Source organism: Vidua macroura, chromosome 1 (assembly GCF_024509145.1).
Source record: "Vidua macroura isolate BioBank_ID:100142 chromosome 1, ASM2450914v1, whole genome shotgun sequence".
Taxonomy (NCBI): Eukaryota; Metazoa; Chordata; class Aves; order Passeriformes; family Viduidae; genus Vidua; species Vidua macroura.
The window spans coordinates 143,151,434-143,173,348 of record NC_071571.1 but is presented as its reverse complement, the minus strand read 5'-3'; the positions used below and the strand labels follow the sequence as shown (position 1 = coordinate 143,173,348).

At 39.6% G+C, this 21,915-nt stretch overlaps 1 protein-coding gene across 1 annotated transcript in view; it reads right to left on the bottom strand.

Annotated features, from left to right (window-relative positions):
- Positions 1-5,007: 5,007 nt before the first annotated feature.
- The window catches only part of NSMCE2 (NSE2 (MMS21) homolog, SMC5-SMC6 complex SUMO ligase), a 127,540-nt gene continuing 110,632 nt past the window's right edge, over positions 5,008-21,915 (bottom strand). Inside the window, 3 exon segments of the mRNA XM_053978258.1 lie at positions 5,008-5,401; positions 8,556-8,662; positions 8,998-9,083. Of these exon segments, the coding sequence (XP_053834233.1) occupies positions 5,281-5,401; positions 8,556-8,662; positions 8,998-9,083 (314 nt within the window). The 3' untranslated portion in view covers positions 5,008-5,280.

The window sequence follows — 21,915 nt, the reverse complement described above, 5'->3', positions numbered from 1 at the left end:
TGTTTTTTATAGCAGAAGAGCATCTGTGATAACCCACAGCCATCCTCAGACACTGTGGAACTTGGCAGCAGATTCACCGCTGAGATATAAAACACATGACGAACACGTAGTGACATCAAAAGGAGTGCAATGTCATGGTGTTCAGATGTCTCCCCTCAAGCCCACACAAAAGCTGCTCTGAGGGCTGCTGTAGCTCAGAACTCTCAATGATTCCCTTTTGATAAGCCTGTTGTTATCAAATCCAAGGGGTCTTATGAGCAGCACCTCCTGACTTTGTTCCTTTGCTAACTGGAGAGCATGAAGGCTTCTTCTGTTGCCTGAAAGACGTGTGAAGGTTCAGGTTTTAGACCTCAAATCCTGTTTTTACTTCAGAAGTCGATTGCACAAGCGGACAGTGAATGAGTGTCTCCGTTTCCCTTGCGGTCAGAGAAGATCCTATTCATACTGAGTTTACAAGCAAACACTTCCTTTGGTAAGCTTCCCATGCAATTCAATTCATGTGCGTGCTTTCAGGCTCTGTCTTTGGGTCTGGACTAACATCAGAACAAGCAAGAGAGGCAGGCTCTCTTCTCAACTCACCACAGCCTTTTCTGCAGTGCTTTGAAATGATGAAACACACTGTGTTTTCTGCACACTGCTGCAGTCCTGTCAAGTCACTGTGATTATTCATGCATCAAGAGGCTAAGCACATACATGGGTATCTACTGGATGATGTACACCCATTCCAGAGTTTTACTTGCTTAACAATCAATCTAATGTTTTTGCTCTTTACACTTACTGGCTGGGAGCCTAGAATCTGCTGGCACCTACACACAGGATTCTCCTCTGAGCATTCTGTGACCATGTCAGGTGTTTGAAATATTATGTATTAACAATAAGTACTTTATGACCAGCAAATAAATTATTATTTATGGAAGACTTGGAATTTGCCATCAGTACTAGTCTGTACCTGTAGTGAGGAGCCATCAGCTTAAGGCTTTGGCTGTAGTAACAGAAAGGAAGATCTGTCCTTGGGACATTCTTACATTTTCCATTCCAGGAAGCCCTTTTCTAAGTGCATCTTTTTCACTGTATAATAAAGCACTATCCATTAGGCAAATGTTTAGTTAATGGACACAGCAGGATCCATACATGAAGATTTTTAGGGAAGGTGAAGATTAAGATTCAATGGCAGTGAAACTTAATAAAGTTGCACAGTGAATTCTAAGCTAGTTCTGGCCACAATACTAGAGCTATTCTTGAGAAAAATGTCATGAGGTACTTGTGACCACAGGTAGGTAAGACCTTTGTCATCAGACACTCATGAGGAAACATGAGTATCCAAGAGGACATTGTCTAAAATAAGGCAGTGTGTTGGCCTTGGCTGTTGAGTCATCAGTATCACTTCCTGCAGCCCCTGCTTTTGCTCTGGATATTTCTCAAGGGAGAACTGACTTAGTCTTTTTGATTCTTCCAGAATGAATAAGATCAGGGCTCCAGAGCAGTCATGATGAATATGCCCTTGATTCAGAGAAATGCACACTCCTTTCAGCATAAGTGTGCTAAATCTTCCATGAGATGCCTGCCTGATTAGTTTTTATCTTTATTCGTCATGGCTCCACTGATTTGAAAACTTCAGACTCTCTAGTTGTAAAATGGAGAATTCACAGGAAGAATCTGTTCAAGTGAGAGAGCAAGATTAAGAGAGCAAGTGTTAATGGCTTGTGCCTCAGGGTACCGCTGAAACCTGTTGTATGTGGATCTCTCTTGCCTTTAATTCACTATTTGCCTAAACATTTCTTTAAACCCTCAAAATACTATGTGGAACTTCTCTAGCAGAGACAGATTCTCACCAGTTTTCAGTGACAGATCCTTCTTAACTAGACTGAGGTTTGCTGCATTTGTAAAGCACACCTTACAGAAAAAGAAAGAAAAGACAATCACCTGACCTCTGAATTTCTTTTTAAAAATATCATTGCAAAATTTCTGACGTCAGACAATGAGACACAAATTACCCTGTGAACTGTTAACATATGCCTGTTTACATATGATATCTTATAGCCAAAGCAGATTAAGATTTGAAGGTTTAACTGCTGTTGAGTTTCCACTTCTGTGAATCATACAGATCATACAGCTTATTCATCACGGGCATTTATTTTTATTCTTTAACTCTTTCAAGCTACTTCTTCCCAGAGCGGAGTTTAGGGGAAATGTGGGACATGTGGGAACAGAGAGATCACAACTGCAGAAGAAACCCTAAAGTTTGCAAATGAAAGAGCAAGGAGCTGCCATTAACTGCACCCACCCCAGTGAATCAGTAGTGGTTTGTATCTTGTGCCAGGTGAGCTGACAGGCACAGAAGCCTTCCCCAGTTGCCACAGTTAGTCTGTCCTTCCACCTAGTTAAAAGCCAGATGCAATGCATGCTGATGGCCAAGCCTGGAATCTTTCAATTTAAGGAGGAAAATTACTTGTAAGAACCAACAGAAGAGAAGCAGTCATGACAAAATCAACAGGATGGCTCAAGTTCCAGGTTCAAAGAAAAAAAAAATACCATTAATCATACTAGGATTCCTTGGATGCTATGTTATAATTTAAATTCAGAAATGCCAAACATTTTGGTGAGAACTTCATTGATTTCAGTAAACACAGGCAGTTTATTCTAGCACTTGAATGTGTGTGGTGCATCACTGATTCTAATGGGACTCAAGTACTCTCACCAGCAATGCTGACACAAGTGAAAGAGTATCTGTCTTTTTCTGGATAACATGGCCATATTTTAAAAGAAGGATTTCTGCTGATAAAAGGAAGAAACCTACCTCTATTTAAATACACATGCCTATTCACCTCAGATGTGATTGTAATTAAAGCTAGGCAGACCAGTGCTGCCAAAAATCAGTCCATTTCTTTCAGTGAAACCAAGAAGGATTTCAGAAGTCAGGCTGCACTTTACTTGCTGTTCAGACTCTCTGATTCACTAACACTGCCTGGCTCAGGCTAGCAAAGGAGAGAAGGAAGATGATGTAGTTTGAAGCAGGAATATGAACATCCAAAAATACCTTTCCTCTTGGAGTGGCCATAAGTGACTGTTTGTTCTTTTCATTTGAAGTGTTGCTTCAGATTTGTTTGGTTTTTTTCTCCCAGCTGCATCATCTTAAGCAGGCAGTCCACCTTATTACCTGTGGATTAGCTAACAGAGGCTGAGTGCAGCACTGTGATGGGTCAAGCCTCTTTTTCACGTAGGACAACAAGGTGTAACCAAGACAGCAATCTCCCTCACAGCATTACTCACTGGAACAAACCATACCAGGAACTGCAGCAATCCAAGGCTATACTGGTACAAATGCCACAGGTAGCAAACCAAACCTGCTGCCACCAGTTTGTTGGTAGGAATCTGTGTATAATTTACCATTTATAATGTTATGTGTTACTGGAAGACACACTCAAACAACCCAGACACCTACACAAACTAAATTGGAGAAGCAACACTTGTGGCCATGGAAAATGTATGTACATCTTTGCATCTGAAGACTTGGGAGGCTGGTTATCACTAGGGATTGAATTAGATCCAAGAGGACAATCTTAATGCACCTCTGCCAGAAACTGCAGAGCTTGTTTAACCAATGCAAGTTTCTGTTTCTGACTATTCTGCTTAGAAATGGTTTGAGAATAAATTTAACCACAAACTTAAAGGTGAAACAAAAAGGACATTCCCTCCCCCTACCTGTTTTTATTTTTTAAATGCTATTGTTAACATCCTCCCCTGTGTTATTTAAGTGAAAAATGGTGACCCACCCTAAAAACTATAGGTTTGAGCCCCGAGGTATCTTAAAAGGGACCTGATTTTACACATAAAAATACAAACAAGTACATACTGCTCAACCACCCCCCAGTCCTTTTCAGCTATTTCAGCTGGGCTGCTGTGGCAGAAGCACCCACGCTCACTGCTGAGTTGGGAAAGGATGGACCTCGGGGGTTAGACCACATAATGGAAATCAGCTAGCCAATTCCCATGAAGTGTTTTGAACACAAAAGCCCAGTGCAAGTAATAATGGTTCAGTTCTCTTTTTCAGCTGTGAAATCAGCTTGCAGATTAATATTCTCCAATTACAAAATAACAATTTTCAGCTTGAAGTGGTTTGTGCTCTTAAGTGCAATTGGGGTTAATAATGGTCTATGAAAGGAGAGCTGTTAGCAAACAGTAACCCAGAGTGAAAACCTTAGCATATGGGTACCTCAGCTACATTTTACATTAAATGTCAGATTGTAAATTCAGAAAAATTACATAGGAAAATACCATCTAGCCCACTAAGGATCCCAAAGCTCAAAGAAACCTGTATTTTCTGCTTACTTATGCCAAGAGATAATTGTCATCTGACTGCCAAGGCAGCTCCTTTACCTATGGCTATTTCTAACTCATGTATATATATGCCTTATCTGCCTGATGTGTTCAGATCAATTTAGGCAATAAATTAGTGTCACAAAGTTTAAGTTCTTTTCTGGATCTGTGCCCCAAAGCATAGATATCTGAAGCTTATATAAAAAGATTAACTGTTTTTCAACCCAAGGCATATGGTTACAATATATTTGTACTATCTAAAATTTAGTTATTGGAATACCGCTGTAAATAATTGTAGTCTTCTAGCCTACAATATTAAGATAAAGCCTTCTGAGACTCCCAAATGAAAAAAAAGCCTGAATTAAATGCTTCTGAATTTCAAAAGAAAAACCTAAGTCAGGGCAGAAAGTTCAAAATTATAAAAACAAGGCCAAATCCTCCAAGCTGAGTGGTTGTTCTCTGGCCACAAACAAGGTGTAAGTGTGCAACACTTTCTGAAAATTCATCTCCAAGGTTTGTGTTAAAACATGGGCATGGTCCCAAACACTGAAAATCCTGCTCCAACCATTCCCAGTAGTTACAGAGACAGTAACAGAACTATCTGCAATATAAAGCAAAGTACTCGTTATTACATGCTGGTAGGATCTGCATCTCTAATACGCTGAAGAAACTAGCACGTTGAAAAGGAAGTTTAAATGCTGCAAAACATGCTTTATTTACCAAATGCAAGCTTTTAGAAATTCCAAACAAGTTTAACTGGAATTCCATATATTCATGAGTTCAAAAATCCTTTCAGTTACAGTGGAGACCTTTAACTTTGGCTATAAATGTAACATTTAACAATGATATACCTATAAATGAAACATTTGACAAATAATCAGTTATACAATCTATTTAGAATCAACAACTTATCTCACAAGACCTCTAATAACAAATTTTCTTTGTGGCAGTAGCATATCCAGCTCACGTGTCCAGTGTTGACCAGCTTTGTTTTTTCTGACTGTCAATCAGTCTTTTAAGTATTTCATCTCGTACAAGATCTGATCCTTTTACATCAACATGGCTACAGCCCATTTTAGGGCATCTGTTAAAAAGAAAAGAAAGACTCCATTAAACTGGAAGAACTGCATTTGTCAGATATAGGCTTTTGCATAACATCTGCTAGCTTTTTTTTTTTTAATCTGGGATTCACTCTTTTTCTCAGTTCCTTGTTACCTCTTGTCCTCTTCACCATCTCTATGTGGGAAAAAATAAATCTATCTCAATTGGTGAGAATCATCAGCTGAAGGAAGGAAAGAAGGTGCACAGTGAGAGATGGAGCCTTTCACCTGTAGATCACTCTCTTGCTTCAAGCACACAAGCTGCCTTTATCAGCAATGATATCAGCACTGCATGGACACCCTTCTGTGTTGCTTTCGCTCTCTGCAGTCCTCTAAAAACTGCAGGCAGATACTGCTTACCTTACTAAACTGCAGTGGAGAAGTACAATCTTCACTGGCAGATAAGCAGAGAAATTATCTTCTAGGGAAACAAAAGGGAGTGAGTCTTGCCAGGACTGACTGGTGAATCAGTGGACTATCTAGTTGGTGTAAAAATCCACCTGACTTTTTATGAGCTGTGAAAGCTCAGAAAGGAGAAATGGGGCCAAATTAACAGCCTCTAGATGATAATCAAGTACAAAATGTCTTACAACTACTTGAAACAGCCAGATAAAGACAGCAGGGTAAAAGATATTCAGGGACCAAAGGTCATTTTCCTTTGGTGGGGGCCCAAACATACACAGATGGTATCTATAGTAAGAAGTAGCACTTCTCCCGAATTTTTCCACTCTTAGAGTAACTTTTGTCTGAGGTGCTGAACTTATTTACACTCAGTACTCCTAACTTTTACTCCAGATTCATCCACAGGTTACTGTGTTTGTCATAGATCAGTCATTTAATTGCTCTGTGCCTCAGTTTTCCCATTTATCACCTTAATACAGCAATAGCTTGCCAGATTAATGAATAACAAGTGCTCTGAAAGCTTCCCACATTTCCTGTAAGCATAAAGTATTAGTATGTCCTTCCAGGCAGTGGAAAATAGTGAGCAAACCAAGAGACGTAAGAGTTGCCTCAAGGAGTGTGTGACAAGTCTGTCAGCACGGGGCTGTGTGTACGTCAGCTGAAGGGCTGGCAGGCAGGCACTGCACTGCCAAGGGCACTGAAGGCATCCTGTGGATTCAAACTGGGAAGTACTTGTGAGGAAACAGCCACTCTGTGTCTGCAGAATGAGCAACAGCTCCGATTCCAGAGTCAGGATAGCGAGGATCCTGCCCTGCTCTGCCAGGACACCTGCTCCCACAGGAGTATCCCTGGCAGGAGCACAGCCCAGCAGCCACACCATGACACTGGGATACTGAAACAGGGAACTTGTTGCAACAGCTGGCCTGTCTTCCCACCACAGCAGTTCTCAGAGTAACTGCATTTTTATGAGAAAGTTTAAAATTACAGTAGGTTGGTCAGACTGGGCAGAGAAAACCTTCTTAATTTAGTTACAGTGAAGCTGTGGCATTGCTCTGTGTGTGCTTTTCTAGCACTGGAATAACTGCTGTAAAAATGGTAAGGCTGCCAGCTAAAAGCTCAATATTAAGAACTGCCAGTGTTCAGACTGCACAAATAATTTTGGTTTGGGGATACGGTAGCTTTTAAAGCTGGGTGTTGTACAGCTGATATGATTTTTTTAACTCCAGAGTTTCTCTAGTCTTCCATTTCTTAAAAGGTAAAATAAAATTCAGTCATGTGACCCTATGTGTTTTTCAGCAGAGCTGAAACTTTTGATCCACTACAACAATTTCTCCTAAATTGACATTGTTCTGATGGATTTAACAACACAGAGAAATATTTAGCTATAAATATCCTAAATTCCATATCAGACAATGTATTCTTGTCATTGGGCTGTTGAGCACATGTTTTTTAGCCTCTCCCTATCCTCCGGAACATTCACTTTCCTCCCACTTGAGAGCTATTACCCAATTCCTGTTCATTTTTCCAGCCAAGTTTCTTTCCATCCATGTTGCTAGTTTTGTTGTTATTCCCACTATATTGCACTCATTCCAGATTTTGTAACACAAGCAAGGTACTTCCATCTAGTTCTTCAAGCTGTCTTGACACTGAGATAGTGGCTGGGCATCCCAACTGATGCTTGGTTTTATAGCAGTGCTTTCCTGTAGCAGGGAAGAAGCATGGAATAAAAACTCCAGCTCCACCTTTGTAATCCTCATGGAGGACTGTGTAGAGCCTAACAGAAATGCCAGAGCAATAGATGGGGGAAATAAGCTGCCTGTGGCATTATCTTCAGGGAAATCAGGTTGCTGGTCCCTGACAGACCTTCCTAAGCAAACTGCACTTCGATTAAGAAGTCTACAACTGGTAAGTTTCCATGAAGTCATCAGCCCCAGAGCAGGAGGGTCTGGCATAAATGGTGTAAAAACAAAGGTGAAATCAGTGATGAGATGGTATGTCCTCTCAACTTGCTCCAAAAAGCATTAGTGTTCAAGCCTCTTCTTTTTCCAATTTTTTTCTTTTTTTTCCTTAAAATCATTCTAATTTTCAAATTTATTGTGGAGAATTTGAGGTTTAAAAATTCATCTGTTACATCTTGTCATTCAAAAAATATGTCCCATGTGGAAAAGTGACAGACTATTTTGGTGATATAAGGAAAGAATTATTTAACTGCATCATGGTAGGAACTGCACTGCAATATCTGATCTCATTCTTAAATTCTGTTCTACCTAAAATGTTGTGGTTTAATATTTCTCACTTTAACACTCAGTTGTTTTAATATTTGTGAGCTGTACTGGAATATAACTGCAAAAGAAGGTGCATGGAGGAAATTTTTTTTTCATTTACTTCAAGGCTTGCTACATAAGCAGTGGGAAAAAATCACCAACTAAATTTTAGGAAACTGAGGTCTCTCTTAGTTTGTCATGGCTATAGAAATCTCTCTACTTCTGTTGTGCAGCTACAAGTAGCTGTAACTTCCCCATGCAATTCCTGAATATTTCCTTACACATTGTTTTCATTAAAAAGAAAAGCACATTCACGTGTCTAGTGCTAATGAGGAGGCTGTGACTTGGGCAGGTGCTGAAGTTTTACTTCCTGCAGCCTTTCCAATACAAATACATTTCCTAGAGCAAGTGGAGTAAAATTCCACTTACACAGCAAAGCAAATAGCTTTTCCACACATTCTTTTTAGCTTACCGGACTTTCTTCTTTTTCTGCTTTTGAGTCTGGATGATTTCTAGAATGGCATCTTCTTCATAAATATGTCCACAGACTTTGTTCCGCACTGGCCTCTTCATTGTCAACTGTAATCAGTAAGGATTGATTTAAAGGAACTGATAATGCCCATGAAAATGCTCCTTCTGAGATTTTATGTGAAACAGCAGGAAGTGCGTTTGCCACTCATACATGGCATTCCAGTCAAATTATGGGATGAGGTCCTGCTTGGTAAACTACATTCCTACTTACATGGGTTTTCTTCCCAAGCAGTATTGCTCTTTTCTGAAAATGCTTAAAATTTATACTATTTTGTTGTTAAATATAATGTTGTTTAACAGGTACTGCAGATTTGTAATAAACAAACCAATGAAGAATATGAAATAACTATTTCCCTGTCAATTACTGTAGCAGTGATACATACCTGTGTAATGGGACAAATAAAGTTCATCTGACTCCGAGTCACAGCTATATCTTCATCAATTTGTTCAATGGTGTCATTACCACGATCTGATTTATAGGAAAGTAGAATGGGAAAAATAGAAAAAAATGTTTCTTATTTTATGTAGATTGCCAATACTTAAAATAAGCTAATAAAATCCAACATTTGCCAAGCACTATGTCACAGTGATATCTAAAATACCACAGTATGTTTTGAACCACTCCATGAACAAGACACTGCAAAAAATACTGTACAAGAATGTCTTTTAGACAATGTGGATTTTTATATTGTAACCACTTTGCGTGTGTGTGTGTGTGTGTGTGTGTGTGTGTGTGTGGCTATTTACAGGCAATGCCAGAAAGAAAGGCTGGGAAGGAGAGCAGGCTGTCCTGAAGATATGCAAAACCTTTGGTATTCACTATTCAAGTTCACCAAAACCCAGTTACACACAGATGAGTCCCCCGAAGCTAACAAAAGATGAGGTGGAGCAGATCTGGCAGTCCTACCCTCAATATCAGTTTGTGTTTGAGTGTCATAAATGGGCTTGCTGTATAGCCTGTACATACTGTACACACTTTAAAAGGAATTTGTACTGTTTATCATAATGCATCATTTATAAAGTGATGCTGTTGTATTTTGATAAGACTATAATTAGTGAAAAACAAAAGCCAAAAAGTGTCACGGACAACAGAAAAGTTATTGAAGTAACCTTAAAGAGGAGGGGCAGAATGAAATTTCTGACAATTCCCAGAAAACACCCAGTGGCCCAATGCCAGGGAATGAAGGGCAGACAAATGAGAATAAATCCATCTAGAGCTGGAGGAGCTGCAGGTCCCCACCTTTACCAGAAGAAGAAAGCAAGGTATAAGCAACTCTGTGCACCCAGGGGCATACCAACTAGTGTTCCATGCAGAAGTCAGTCAGCCAAAGTCAAAAGCTAAGACATGGGAGCAGTTAAGGAAGACACGAATATGTGTATATATATATACACATATCTATTTAGGGAGAGAGAGACCTAAGTATAGCCTTAATGAATTGCATACATGTTGTTTTATCTTCTAGCTCTCCTCTGTTATTGCAAATCTAGGCTTTTAGTTGAATGCATTTGTTTATCTTTGAATCTTATTTGGTAATGACAGCAAACTTAACACCTGCCATAGCTTTCCATTCCTTTGGGGTACTTCTGCAATGCCTTTGCAGAGGCAGAGAAGGGCCCTGGGGTGCAGTCCTCAAGGTGTCCCAAGCAAAGAGAACATTTTTCTTTCTAGCTGCACAAACTGCACTCCAAGGGAGGAGTGAGAAACACAAGTGAACACAGAGAGTTTAGAATCACTTCATGATTTGCCTTCTACAGTGTCTCAGCCAGAGTTCCCTGTGCTGCTGTTGCACACTATCAGACAATCTTTGCCTCCCTGGTATTCAGTCTTCCACATCTATTAAGGACCAGAGTTTCCTAACTTATGGTCAGTCCTGCATGCCTGTGTGATACCATCACCTTCCGGATGATACCAGCAGACATCACCCATGGAGCAACCAAAACCTCTCACTCCCAGCCTAGGCTGAGCTCGCTGCCCTGTGAGCCAGCACAGCTCTGGCTGGGGACTCTTGGCATTGATGCTGCAGCCATCGCTCCACCACAGCACCTCTTGGTATGCCAGGCCTATTTCCAGACCTTCCTCCTTAACAGAGCTTGCCATTCTTTCCATTTCAATATTCCAAGCATTTAGGAATGTTTCTGACCCAGGTGCTCTAACCCCAGGTATTGGGATTGGAACTAGATGACGTTTAAGGTCCCTTCCAACCCAAACCATCTTATGATTCTACTCCTGTGAATACCACGGGAACACTCAGGCATTCATCAAGGATACTTCTGTGTCTGCTAAGGTCTCATGCAATAAACAGGGTGTGGATTCTGGGGGAAAAGGAGCCCAAATGTCCAATGTCAATCATAATTTCAAGGCTTTAATCTCCAAGAATATTAAAATACCTTCATCAGATACTGACCATCTAACAAAGGCAAACACTTGCAAATCAGAAGGAAAAAGTGGGCACAATTTAACTATAAATACCAATGCAATGAATGGTATGGACACCAGAAATGCACTTGCGTTAGTCACCAGTTTTCAGAAAAAAACTCTGTGACGTATTATTCTTAAATTGCTCATATATATGGTTTATTCTATCATAAGCACACAGTATTTGAAGAAAGTACCACTTTTGCAGGGAAAAGGGTTTGTTTTTTAATGAAACTTTTGAAATACCAAGCTGTGGGTGAAATCCCACTAAGACAGCAAGGCTAAGCAATATTGGAGTTATTGGCAGGTGGCAGCTTTGGCATGGACTGTTTTACTTCAATATCATAATGATTTTTTTTTTTTCTACAAGCAATGCCAACAAAGAGCAAAAGATTCAGATTGTCCTTAAATTAATGTATTTTAACATACTGCAGCTCTAATCTTTCCTGTGGAAAATATCACATTTTTCTATGTTGTACTTTGTTTCAACCCATGAACTTGGCATGTAATTCCAATGTACCAGGGCATCACATCAGTCAGTGGCATTAAGAAGCATCAGTAATAGCAAGATCTAGGACAGGAAATTGTTTACAAAAGATGATTTAAAAAAAAAAATCAATAAGTAGGTGCCAAGGAAGGTGGATGAATTTTTAAAATATGGGGCTTGTGCCTGTGACTTTACTTCTAAAACCCAAGACTATAAGGCATGCAAGTGGCTTTTTCTGGAAGAGCATTCACCTGTGGAGCATCTCCTGACTTTGCTGAAAGTCACCACTTCCCTCATCACTTCTGTGTATGCTCACTTATGTACACACACAGGAATTTAGGAGACTACAGTGAAGCATCCAAGTTCAAAAATATGAGCTCAAGTTTGGGTACTGGTGCTTGAGCCTCCCCTGAAGGCCTCAGGTCTCTGAATTATGTGAGCTAAATCCCAGGCTGGGGTAACTTCTTCCCATACTGGCTTTGGAGGTGATTCAGATGCCTCATGCTTAATGGTTGAAATTTCATGACTTGAGACCTAATCCTTGTAGGTGGCGTACATTAATCTTCTTGGATTCAAACTGTCCTCTTGCTGCAATCTTACTTTAAACACTTCAGGTTGCACTTCATTTGCAAAGATTTTGTATACAGCCTATCAGAGTGGGGCCCTGGCTTCAAGAGGTGATCACAGCCCAAACAAATCATTATTTATAATATTTCCTTTTCATAAGCAGCTAATATTTTTAAAAACAAATATGCAAGACTGGGATGATGCAAGTAATACCTCAAGCATGTCAATAGCAAATTATCATAAATCAGATAAACCACCCACAGATTTGTTGTTATTGCTTGATGTTCTGCATTACAGGAGAAGAGAGGAAAATCACTTTTTTTAGCGACAGTAAATTTTGCAGACATTACACAAGACACACACACATCCTAAGCTGGTCAGAAAGATGCTCTAAACTGTTGATCTATATCTGTAGCCTCATATTGGAAGATGTTTTCATTAAGGTCAAAGGGATTTTTTTTACCAAATGAAATATACGAAAATTTGGAGGATCTAAATTGCAAGTCTGAGTATTCTAAAGAAAGAAATAAAAACACTGGATCATACATATTTCAGCTAAGTCAGGTTATATTTTTATAAAATTGAGTTTTCCTTGCAAATTAAAACCAGACGGAGAAAACACTAAGTTATTGTTCACAAAATTCACATGTTGCCTTAAGTAACAGAAGTGCATACATCTATTTTGGTAGTCTGAGAGATCACATATTAAGTGCCTTAACAGTTTCTAGTTTTCCATTCCAGCCAACTGAAACGTGTTACGAGTATTAGTAACACATTTTCTATCTCACTATCTCAGCAATGATGTTTACAGCTGTTGTAATAAAACTGCATTCTTATAAAGGTATCTATTTTTGGTAACACATCATAATGAATTTTGCAACTGCCAACGTTTTTTATTTTCTTATTCAATTTTAATTAAAAGCTGGTATTAATTTATATCTCTATCACTTTCATCTCTTGATAATACTGTGACTAACATGCCTTTGCTCAGTTTTTACTTACTCTGCTGAGAGATACTCAGAACTTTTAAGCCAACTTTTAAAAATAGCAAAACCATAGTGCAGAGACATTAACTGCTGGATTGTGAATTATACTAAGCATAGATAATATACATGTTAAAAAAACTTGAGAGGAAAAATCCTCTCCACTGCCATTGTTATTTCTATAACCAAGAGACTGCTGTCTGCTCACTGCTCCCAGTGTCAGCAATGCCCTCTCCCCAATTTCTGTTTCTCTAACCTGGTTCTCAGTGAGTACATGCTGCAATGTAAACTCAATTGATTTCTTTCCTTTTGTGCTGGGCTGTTCTGCCTTCTCACCTGCCACAGTCAGACACTAATCCTGAGAATCAAAGGGTAACGTTAAGCACGTGGGATTGAGTCTTTGTAAGCCCGAGCCACCAGACAGACAAGGTCTTGGCTCCCAAGAGGGTCTATTGTACTGCTGACTCCATAGAAATAACAGCAACTCATCCAGGCTGGGAAAAATCCTATCTCTGAGAGCTCCAAGAAAAACATGAATGTTATGAGGACAAGTCAGATGCCAAGTGTTCCTGCCAGCAGGGCACAGAAAATAATGAAAGGTGGGGGAGGTGAAGGACTTTGTCACATCCAACAGTTGTGCTCTAGGAGTCAGAAGGCATCTGAGGTGAGGAAAGGCCAGGGCCAAGTCTGAAGGAAGGACCTGACACTGCTGAGAACACCAGGTAATGCTTGGAAGTGGGTCAGCATGCCCATCACTGCTCTGAATTTGAGTTAGCCTTCAGTCCAGAGAAGCAGACCAAAACAACTGTCTAGGGTCCTTCCCTAGGGATGGGTCTGCAGTAAATGCTGTAGGAGTGAAAGAAGAGGGGAAGCAGAGAGTAATACCTTCCTGGCAAACTCTCCCAGTCTCTAGCAATTTGTGGCCAAGGACTTCCTGAGTCAGAGGTAATATCTTTATCCTTAATAAGCCCTGGAGTTTTCCTTCAATGAATTTGTCTAAACTTGGAGAGGGGAATTTTGTCCTGGACCTTTCAGCTTGATTAGAGACAGTTATCTTTGCTAGAAAGGTTAGCCACAGTTTAATTTTCCTTGAAAATTACTGCAGAGGCTGCAGGTTACAGTTTAATTTGATTTTTAAGAGGAAAAATAAGGTGTGCATGCTACAGCTGCAGTCAAACAGTTCAAAGGCTTTGTGCTTTTTGCCAGAGGCATGCGATAGTTTGCCAACCAAGCCAAACTAGGCTTTGCATTAAAGTACATTACAATTTGATTACTTGCTGGTGTTGCAATACAAAGTTGATCTAAGGAAGGTGGCCTCTAACATGTTGCTCCAGATTGCAATTGCAAATCTACTTGCTCCTGCCCAGGCCAAGCAACTTGCTGGTAATTTACTGCCAAGTGCTTTGTATGTGCTCTGTTTGACAGATACTTGTGTAAAAAGCACATAGAGGGGCATTTGGTCAATCTAAAATAAAATTATAATCCTCTAAATATAAGCCATTCTTATTTTCCTGGAATGTGAAATACAAATTAGATTAATGTATTAGCAAATTTTTAGTTCCTTTATATAATAGTGAGGAAGGAAAGGGTCGTGTCTTGCACTAAACATCAATCCTCTAAAAACTCCTTTAATGCCATCAAATTGACAGCACTTGTATATTTTACAGTATTTTGCCCCACTAAGCTACAGGTCTTTTAAAATACACTATTCTAAATGGAAATACTGTTCCCATTTCACCCATTCACTACTGAGTAGAGCTGCTTGATGCCAGTTTTCCAGAACGGCCTTTAAATGAAGAGAAACTGTGATTTGATGGAAATGTTATTGGACAACTCTTACAGAAATAATATAAGTGAAGGAGATTGAAAGACACTTGCAGCTAGATAAAATTTGCTGTTTAATATATTAATAATAAAATGTGACTACACATTTTTCCTAGGGAAAGAAAAAACAACAAGAACTCCAGAAAACCCTGTGAAACCTCCAACTCACATACTAATCAAAGTGAGAAGAGACCAACTTTGCCTTTAGATTTCGGGAAATTCAGACTGTTGCCAGTGAAATTCAGTGGGAACTGTTTCTGTAGAACAGAAAGGATACCTTTGATTATAAACCACACAACTCAAACAATCTGGTAGGCAAACAGAGAGGCAGCTTTCTTGCTCCTTCTGTTATTGCAAAAAAACATGAGAAATCCACACTTCAAAAGTCCTCAGAAGACATTTTAAACTGCAGTTTCCTCATTGCTGCTGCTTGGACTCAGTCTGAAGCAGCTTCTGGGGGAGATGAAGATTACCTAAAAAGATGTCATGAAGGCTCATCAGTAAGCTCAGAGGAGCTACTGTTTCTGGAAAACCTAAGGTGGTCATATTTTTTCCATCTTAACTACCATCACCAACAATGACATGTAAACTTAAGAAGCAGGTTAAGTACCAGAAACTTGCTGAAAATAAACCAAACTGATAAACAGACTGCTTAAATGACCAGGAAACTCTAGGTCTACACGAATGCATGCCAGGCATGTGACAATGGAGCACAAGTATTAAGGATGCCACAGTATGAGTGAAACATGAAAAGTGGAATATCTTGTGAGGAAAAAATATATCAGACACAAGCTACTAAATTGTAAATATATGTAAAGAACATTTTTATTACTTGGGCTTTCTCGTGCTCTTCAGAAGAAAAAAAGGCTGAGCCATCACTGCTTCATGCAGTATAATGTATAAAGGCAATTGCCATGCTTAGAGAGCATAATTTCACGTATCAGAGATGAGAAGAATATCACACACATTTTAAAAATGAAGAAATTCACTCCAGGCACATGAAAGAAAAAGTTGCAAAAGATGCAACCAGGAAAAAAAAAAAGCCTACCATTTCATTAGAAGATGAACCACTTTCCATTACTAACATTGTGGTCAGAATCTGGAATGTCACTGATGCAATTCTAACCATCAAATGACATGAACATGTAGGGCTTGCCTACACAGGGAAGTTGTTGCAAAATAAGCGAGGGTGTGAATACAGAATGCATTAACTACTTGGCACTAACTCCGTGTGTGGACACTCCTATTCTGCACTAGGAGTGCCTTTTGGCTGTTTAGCCTAATCCACTTCCACACTGGACTTGAGGAAGGCACTGTTAATCCTGGGCTGGAGTCGTGAGAGGACAGCTGTTGGTATCGACAGCAGAGGGGAGGCCCACCCTAGCAGTCCCTGGATGGTCTATTCTGTAAATTTACCTCATATTTTCTCTGAACAGTCCATTGCAAGTATTCTCTCCAAGCAGAAATCATGTCTATGACATCTGTTAACAAAAGGTAACGTCATGTATCTTGCAACCCCTGTGGCTGGGAGTCGCTTTGCCTATTTCAGTATGTCATTTGTGCGTTCTTGTAGACATTCATTTCCAAAAAGGTGAACTGGTGAGGGCTTTTCAGGTGGAACAAGCTTCTACTAGAATATGCTCCTGAACAGAACTGTTCCAGGATAACGGACAGAAAAGGAAAAGAGCAGTGATGGGGCAAGCAGACCCGGTAGCAGTGGTCCCTAGCAGTCATCCAACAGGCTGCTATGGAACCAGTGAGCAGAAAACCCCCCAGCTACACCAGATGATCATACCCCATGAAAATTATCACTCAGATTACCATTTCAATCTGTCTCTTCACATTCTCCTCACAAGAAGTTTTGACAAAGACTTCACTGTTTTCCTATTCTAAATAGCTCTCTGAAAACACCTTAGAATACTGTGCCCTGATGCCAGAAGAGTTGTGAATACAGACACATGGAGTTTGTCACGTGTTGGGGGCACAGGTAGGAATATTTATAAACTATACCATGAGAGGAATGAAGCTCTAATCCCTGAACACTAACCTGTTGATTTTGTGATTGGCAAGAATGACACAGGCTCAGCAGCTCTGAAAATGCAGAGAAAGCACAGGAAAGAGCAATCTGTCACCTTTGAGAATGGGCAGATTTACAGTACAGAAAACCAACTCCACTACCCCTTTCACCAAAGGAAGGAGGGGGGAACAGATGTGCTTTTGTTTGCCAGAAGACTGATGTAAAATATTGCTCTTGAATAAAGACATGAGTACAAATATGAAAATGTGAAAACAAAATGGTGGGAACAAAATACCCTTTTTTCTTCCCCCTAAATGTTTAAGCACTTGAAAGAAATTTTTAGGTGCTATATTTTATTTTAAAATTAGTCTTAAGAAGACAGCATTTGCAATTTTCTTCTTAGTGATGCATTTCAATACTTCACAATGCTTTCTAAAATTCTTACCTACTTTCAGAATGAGTTTACCTAATTTTAAAATGTAACACCAAGTGAATATAATTGTGAATAACATGTGCAGTGAAGCACTATATATATTCACATAACATTTTGAGCTTTATGATTAGGATGTATAAAAAGAGAAGTTGTCTTAATCTCCCAAGTTTTTTAATAGAAATATTTTTTTCTGTATTTTGCCTATAAACTTTACCATTCCAGTTGTTCTGAATTCTGCAGCTTTGCAGTGCCTGGAACACCTCTGGGATTACCTGTCACTGCTTCAGACACTAGCTGGGTACTTGCTTGGGGCTGCATCTCCTGCTCTGCTCCTGCCTTGTTTACCAGCCCACAGTCCTGACAATCTCTTTAGAAGAGGAATTTTTCTTAAGCAACTACATTTGTAGAAGTACTAACACCCTTCTGCTTCTCCTGAACACAAAGCACTATAGAAAGAGGTCAATTATACGATTGTGACCATTTCATTGGTGGAAAACAGACAGGGCAGGAATACATCCAGAACCACCAGCACCCTGTGTCTTTCCCATTAGACCACACTTTCTTGCCCCTGAGTAACTAAGGCTACTCACAATTTCCAAATACATTCTTAGTGAATGCATCAGTTCCACCTTAAAAGCAAAAACTACAACACAGAAAAAACAGTATGTTCTAGTAATTGCACAATATCTGGTTGTTTATTCTAAGAACACCAACACTTGCACTGGAGAACACATGGTAATTTTCTAGTAAGTCATATTTATAAAATAATACATCTTTGCTAAGCTACATGAAAAAAAAAAGAAATAATAATTCATATCAAAACAAAATAAGAAATAAAACTGAGTTGTTGTTTAGTGGGGTTTTAAGAGAAACTTACAGCAACTGGCCATTGCTCAATCATAAAACTGCATGGTTTCCATTTAGATTAAAGCAGGGTGACATATTGCCTGTGTGTATGAAGACATTTTGCATGTCTCTGTATGCTGTGCACACTGAGCACATCTTCACTGTAATAATCTTCAGTATATATTCCCTAAAAGAAACAAAAAATGGTCCTAATCCCAGAATATAGAGCATCCTCCAAAACAATGTCATGGTGGCCTTGTGCAGCCAAACATAATGTTATCATTAGTTTGAGATGATTTTTCTCAACCTGACCTGTGATGTAAGATTAGGCTTCTTGAGTGGCAGCGAGTAGAAAAAAGTCTAATGCTAGAGCCCTGAGCTATAAATACTCATGGATTATAACTGCAGAAGCCTAGTAGCTTCTGATGGTAATTAGTAGTTAATTTTAAGTCTGATTGATATTTATTCTCATGTGCCAGCAGTGTAACTGGCAGAGTGCATCTTCTTTAATGCTACATGCATCAGAAAACTCTTATCATTCTATCACTGTCATTTGTATCACAAAACGTGCACTTCTGACTTCACCTTGAAATTCTGCGTGGTGCAGATAACAGACAATCTGGAAATGACTGTGCTTTATGGCAAACATGCTGGGATGATTGTGAGTGGCTTAACTAAGGTCCAACATCAGGCAGAGTCTTTCAAACTCTCAAGGTCTCTCTATGCCTACACTTTTTTCTCCAGATCAGCTTTAATAGGGAAGTGAATTGGGACAGAGAAAGGACTTGAACAGCCTCAGCACAGATGCACACAGCAACAGAAACAAGAACGGCAGAGCAGGACAAGCAGAAGAAGGGAATCTAATGTTGAATTGATGGGACAGCAGTTGCAGTGTCACTGGTGCTTTGTAATAGGGTAACAAGCACACAGCTAAATGCACAGGGCATCCTGCACAGTCTTCATCTTTCTAGCAAAGGAATTAACATTACACTCGTTATTTTAGTCTTATACTTATTACCAGAATGGAACAACATTATAGTTTACCTCTTAAGAGCCATTAACTTCCCTTCCACTCTTTGGCTGACACTTCAACGCATGTAGAAACACATATAATCCTTACCTGATGCTGAGGAAGATTGAGGGTTTGTATCTCAAAATAAACAGTTTAATATAAGTGAAATGATCAAACTGCACTAATTACAGAAGGAAACCAAAACTGAATACAAAAGAGCTACCCTAAGGAATCACCTTTTTGTCAGTACTTCTTTAACATCAGAAATCAAGCACAGCCTTACAACTCAGAATTTAGGTTAGCTCAGTGTTACTGGGACTTTCTGGTTTGTAAAGGTAGTTTAAGATTCCTCCTTTTCTACATAATTGGATAGAGCTAGTAAAAAGATGGGAGAGCTGGGTTCAGTAACTGGAAGGAATTGAAAACTTTGAAGGACTAAATCAATATATATAAAGGGAATCGGAAGAAAGTTGGAGAGAGACTTTTACCAGGGCCTGCAGCAACAGGACAAGGAGCAGAGCTTTTAAACTGCAAGAGGACAGATTAAGCTGGCTGTGAGGAAGACATTCTTTACTATGAGTGTGGTGACACACTGGAACAGAAGAAGCCGTGGACGCCCCATGCCTGAAAGTGTTGGACAGGTCTTGGAGCAGCCTGATTTTGTGGAATATGTCATGGGAGAGGGGTTGGAACTAGATGATCTCTAAAGGTCTCTTAAACCCAAACTATGTATAGTATTTCCCTGATTCCAAGGTTTTATTTACAGATACCAGTCCTGGCAGATAACAGCTCTTTGAAATCAAATACCACCTTGGCATGGCATGCATGCCAACACTAGAACATGTAACACAATTTAGAACATAATTTGTTAGACCAAGAAAATGAAAGGCACTTTTAGTAAAGACCAAAAAGGGAGTCTCTCCTTTAAAAAATGGAACAATATAAAATTCTAGTCACAGACAAATGGCACAGTTAAGCTCTCCCCATGATAAAAGCTCTCCCCATGATAAAACACACACAGCTTTAACTGAAAAAAAAAGCCAGGATCATACACTTCCTAGAAGTGTCCTGCTAGATTTTTCATTGCAGAGCTAATCAAGGTACAGCATCCCATTTCACATAAAGGAAAACATTAAGTATCAAAAGGACTCTTCAGAGGGCACATACTTGAATAATAACTATTTCTAGCCAGGGAGTACAGGGGAATCTGGAAAACAGCAGCAAGTGCATGCTGGTTTTGTAAACATAGGAAATGATCACTTCTAAACTTTCAGCTGCTTGAGGTGCTGGCCACCCATATATGACAAACCTAGCAGGGAAGAGTCACTGTATTAGTGACACCCACAGGTATGTGGAAAGGGCAGTCATTTAGCAGTAAGCAGAGTTCCTTGGGAAGTGACAGTCTTTGCAATCACACATTCCTGGGTTACTACATTTGGCCTCTGGCTTGTACAGCACAGAGCTTGAAACCAGGAGCTCGATTATCACTGACAATGCTGATCTGGAATTTCAGGAATGGGTTGTAGTAGGTCCCAGGAAGCAAACAGCACTTGTGAAGTGAAGAAGCACTCTATGCCTTTGCCAACAGAGAATGTTATGTTGCTCTGAGATGTTGCAAGAGCATGAAAGCAGTGTGGGAAAAGAGCAAATAGAGCTGGTACAGTAGGAACTACAAACAGAATCACATTATAAACCAGAGAGGCAGGAAGGTGTATGGAAATTCACACCACTCAGTGCCTGAAAATCTTCTTCAGCAAATTATTGAACAATTGGACTGTAAGCAGCTAAAGGATAACAAGGTAGTAGGAGACAGTCAATAAGTTTATTGACAAATCAAATCACGCCAAACCAACCTAACCGGCTGCTCTGATAAATCAGCTGTCCCTGCTGGACGAGAGAAGTCAGCTAACCTACATATCCTGATCTTAAATACAGCTTTTGGTGTTTTCCACATTACATCCTCCCAAGTAAACTAAAGAAATCAGTATAGATCTTCACCCAGATCCAAGAAGAAACACAATAATTAGGCTTTCTTCTGATTACAGTTTCTTTCTTTGCTAAAACAGAACACTGGTGTAACAATCATTACAGTAATGCCTAAAAACCATAATAGAGATTAAACAAGATTGTACAAGACACTATACACATTCATGAAAAGACAATTCTGGCATTGCAGAGATACAGTCTAAACAATCAGGACAGACAAGGGAAATATTTCACCAGCACTGTCAGAGATGGGAAACTGAGGCAGAAAAAGATTAAGAGGCCTGATTTTCAAATGAGCTCAACCTATTTCTTGCTGAGCTTGCTTGAAATTCTGGCCATAATCAACATCATGGAAATCAGTAGATACTGAGCTCCTTTGAAAACCAAACTTCAATATGAAAATTTGGCCCCAGAGGTCTTTTGAAAATCAACATCAAGAGGCTTACCCAAGGTCACCCAGGAAGTCAGTGGCAGGGCTGGGAACTGAACTCACATCTTCTGACTCCCACTCTGGTGCATAACTAATGTCGCCCTGTGTTCTTGTTTTAATTAGCTATGGGGAGATCTCAAACCAGAGAATGCTTTTGAAATGAAAGGAAAGAAAACCCTCGCAAGTGCATTCAGTTCCCTTTCAGAAGCATCAGCACAATGGGCTCCCAGCAACTCACAAGCAGGAAGGATTTCTAGCTTCTTTAACAAGTTTCTGTTTTCCTCAGAGAACATACATCGT